Source organism: Oryza sativa, chromosome 1 (assembly GCF_034140825.1).
Source record: "Oryza sativa Japonica Group chromosome 1, ASM3414082v1".
NCBI classification, from domain to species: domain Eukaryota; kingdom Viridiplantae; phylum Streptophyta; class Magnoliopsida; order Poales; family Poaceae; genus Oryza; species Oryza sativa.
Genome location: NC_089035.1, coordinates 31,497,039 through 31,500,669, shown reverse-complemented (window position 1 = coordinate 31,500,669; position 3,631 = coordinate 31,497,039). Strand labels below are relative to the sequence as shown.

The window sequence follows — 3,631 nt, the reverse complement described above, 5'->3', positions numbered from 1 at the left end:
TGGCACTGAAAAATCCAGCGAGCATAATAGGATTATAACTACCAAGAGACATCATCTGCAATGTTCCTAGTTCATAATGCTAACTCATATATGCTGTCCGCGCAAGGCAAGAGAATTCCTAGTTTCCTACTACATAGTCATACTACAACACTCCGCTAACTATGACAAACAAACCAGTACTGGTTTCCAGTATCAGGCGATTACCGTTCCATCCTCCATGGCAAAAGGCTTCTGCAAGATCTCTCTCCGAACATATCACACAATGCATGCAGCAATCATAATGGGTAGCATGGAGAACAACAGGTAGAAGTTTTTGTCGAATCGCGATGGGCTGAACCCACTTTGAACTGGAAGGTTGGATGAATTTGTTGTGCTCATCTTACTCCTTCAAGGGAGGAAAAAACAATAGTCAGCAGAACTATTTCTCAAAGGAGTTGGTGAAAAAATGCTTCAAAAAAATTGAACAAAGATATGAGAAAGCTTTTCCATACCCGGCAGCCATATAAACACAAGTGTCATAACCTGCACGCAAGCAAAACAATTCATCATCACATTTCAATATACCTTCATCTTATATTCTAGTAGTACTAAACAATCGAGCGTATGCAAAATCTCCATTGTAACAATAATTGGCATGGATGTAACCATCAATATCTTTATAATTTTAGTTTGGTCTTGAAGGTTGTTCCACTTCCACATAGCATTTTGAAGGACTAAGGTCTAAGGACCAGCAACCTACCCATCGGTAACCCATATTAATACACAATATCCATCATCAAATTTTGATATCCATGATTTACAAAAGCATGTGCTGATCCATGCACAAGGGCTAGGAATTTCCTACGAACATTATTAGTGTTCTCACCACAAGATCAACAGAGTTGGAACATTGAGAATACTATTAACTAGTGAAATAGAGCAGAGCATGAATACCATACATGCCAAATCAACAATACTTATCAACACTTAGCAAACTCCCAAGAGATAATGCAAGACAAAGCAATGCACAAGAGAACAGCGAACCAGAAAAATATAACGGACAACTCAAATTGACAACAAGCATGTTATTACAGTTACATACTTACATATGTATTATCCATGTCACCAAAAACCATAAACATTTGAATATTAGTTCAAGTCAGAAATTTAGCCAGTATTGCAGCATCTATTACCAGCTTATCTATCAGCTATCACTACAATTTCGGTCAAGGACCTATGTTACCACTTACCATCATAAACAGGTCATAATCAGCACATGCTAGTTCCAGTTATATGCTTTCATTGAGCTACAACACTATGATGCAGACCTCACCAAAACATCCACTAGTAGGTAGTACATAGGAATTGTAAAATGGTACTATAACCGATATAGATTTCATACGAATGGTGGCAACTTACTTGGATCTTTAGTTGTCCGCACTCCAGTACCGCCAAAGTCACAAGCTACATCGTTAGCTCCATTTTGCTGATAATAGCTGTTGAAGGCATATGAAGCATGTGATGCCAATGTATCAGGCTGGTAGCAGGGCTGACTCGGTTGAATAGCAGAGCAATCAACATTGCCTGGTCCACATGCCCAATTTAAACCATTCTGTAGATCTGTCTCAGACGCATTAGCAGAAGCAACACACCAAGTACCATTTGCATTTGTAATGTTTCCTCCAGTCATGATGTCCACATTGCCTCTGCCAGTCCAATCTAGACTGTATATAGAGCTTTGGTCAGGGAAGAACAGCCCCCAGTTCCTCTCAGACTCAATTCCTGGTTTCCTGTTCTCATTGAACAATGAAAAAATGTACACATCAATTTCTTCCCCAGGTTTTGCAGGTGTGCCGCTGTCATTAACAACATGACGAATGAGATTAGTGTTGTAGGTCTGAGCATTGTCAGGTGTTGCTCCGGTCTCCTTAGCTGCCCCTTTGTTTGGCCACCCTGTCTCGGTGACCATGATCTTCAGAGTCTTAAAGTTCAGAGCCATCAGTGCAAAGAAAATGGAATCGATCTGCGCATCGAACATGTTTGTGTAAACCAGTCCGGTGTTGGGGTCAATCACATCCTGAGACTGCGGCGAGAACAGCGCGTAGTTCAGCGAGACATTGCTTGGTGAGTTCTGGTACGCATAGTAGGGGTACAAATCCACCATGAACGGTGCCTGGTTCTCCACGAGGAACTCCAGCATCGGCTTCAGGAAGTAGGCGTAGCTGCTGTTGAACGCCCCCGCGGACGGCGGAAACGACCGGGACAGTATCCCGAGCGAGTGCGTGCTCGAGATGGTGATCTTCTTGTGCAGGCCGGCCTTCTTGAGGGCAGTATGCACATTGCGCATGGCAGGCACGACGAGGGCGGACACGTTGACGGGGCTCTCGGTGACCTCGGCGCCGACGGTGATGTAGGTGATCATGGTGGCCGGGTAGTAGGGGAGGATGCTGTTCTTGAGCCAGGTATCGACGTTGGACTGGTACTGCGCGAAGGGGAGGAGGTCGGAGTTGGGGACGCCGACCATGAGCTCGACGCCGGTGTTGGCGAAGGCCTTGATGACGTCGATGTTGGTGTCGTAGATGCGCACGTACTTGAGCGACTGCTGCTGGATGAGCTGCACCACCTTGTCCGGCGCCGGCAGGTCATCGGCGTTGCGGCCGTAGCAGATGCCAACCTTGCCTCCGAGGCAATGCCCTGCAAAAGCCACATTTGCAATCATGCATTTTTCATAGTTTTAGTGATCATTTCTCTTCCATTTCTTCATCTCCCAAAAAAAAAGAAACAATCTTGAAATACACATCGATAAAATGAGTGATTTCACCCCAAAAGAACGAACAAGTTCAATGTGCATCGTAACAACTGGACCATGAAACAAGAAGAATCGTATTCTTGTCCCACATCTGCAGGTTGCTACACTCACCGGCAAGCAAGGCATCTAGCAGTAGCACTCACTCACTGAACACTCTCCCCACAAAAGTATCACTACTACGCAAACAGCGAGAGCAACGGAAGAAGGAACGCGGTGTGGTTGAACGACTCACCGACGAGCAGCAAGAAGAGGAGCGCAACAAAAGCCACATGCGCCATTGGCGTCCGAGCCCCCGAGCTCCGCTCCGCCGCCTGGTGCCCCTGCCAGTCCTCCTACCCAACACAAGCCGGTGGCCGCGCTTTCGCGATGCGTGCGCCCGTGGCTCGGTGCGAGACCGTGCCCTTGCCCTGACCGTCCGTGGAGTCGTGGAGGGAAGAGAGAGAGAGCACCAGCGGAGAGGAAGGAGGACGAGCAGGCGAGGACACGAGCTGACGCCTGACGGTCACAGACGCCACAGCCCACAGGCACAGAGCAACAAAGCGGGCAGTGCAGTGCAGTGGAGTGCGTGCGTGACCGTGCCGAGGCGGACGCGAGGTGGGCGTTATAAAATTGGGTTGAGAGTGTTCAAACAAAAGCGGCCCACGTCCGTATCAGTGGTAATCGGACCAAGAGAGAGAGAAAAAAAAGTGTGCCTAGTGGAGTCGTGGAGAATGCGAGAATGTTTGCGGCTGGGGAGATTCTTTTACATGGACCACCACATGTCGGTCGAGCTGAGGAGCCGCGGTAAAAAATGACTTTAGAACCGGGTCGTTTACGCGTTTTGATGCTTCTTCACTCGTGTGG

General features: G+C 47.3%; 1 protein-coding gene across 1 annotated transcript; it reads right to left on the bottom strand.

Moving 5' to 3' along the window:
• On the bottom strand, positions 1–3,365 carry LOC4327203 (glucan endo-1,3-beta-glucosidase 13). Its single transcript, XM_015772951.3, has 4 exons — positions 3,021–3,365; positions 1,399–2,673; positions 492–522; positions 1–385 (listed from the first exon to the last, which is right to left on the bottom strand). The coding sequence occupies exons 1-4, from the start codon at positions 3,064–3,066 to the stop codon at positions 256–258; spliced, it is 1,482 nt and encodes a 493-aa protein (XP_015628437.1). The 5' UTR covers positions 3,067–3,365; the 3' UTR covers positions 1–255.
• Between the last annotated feature and the right edge of the window lie 266 nt (positions 3,366–3,631).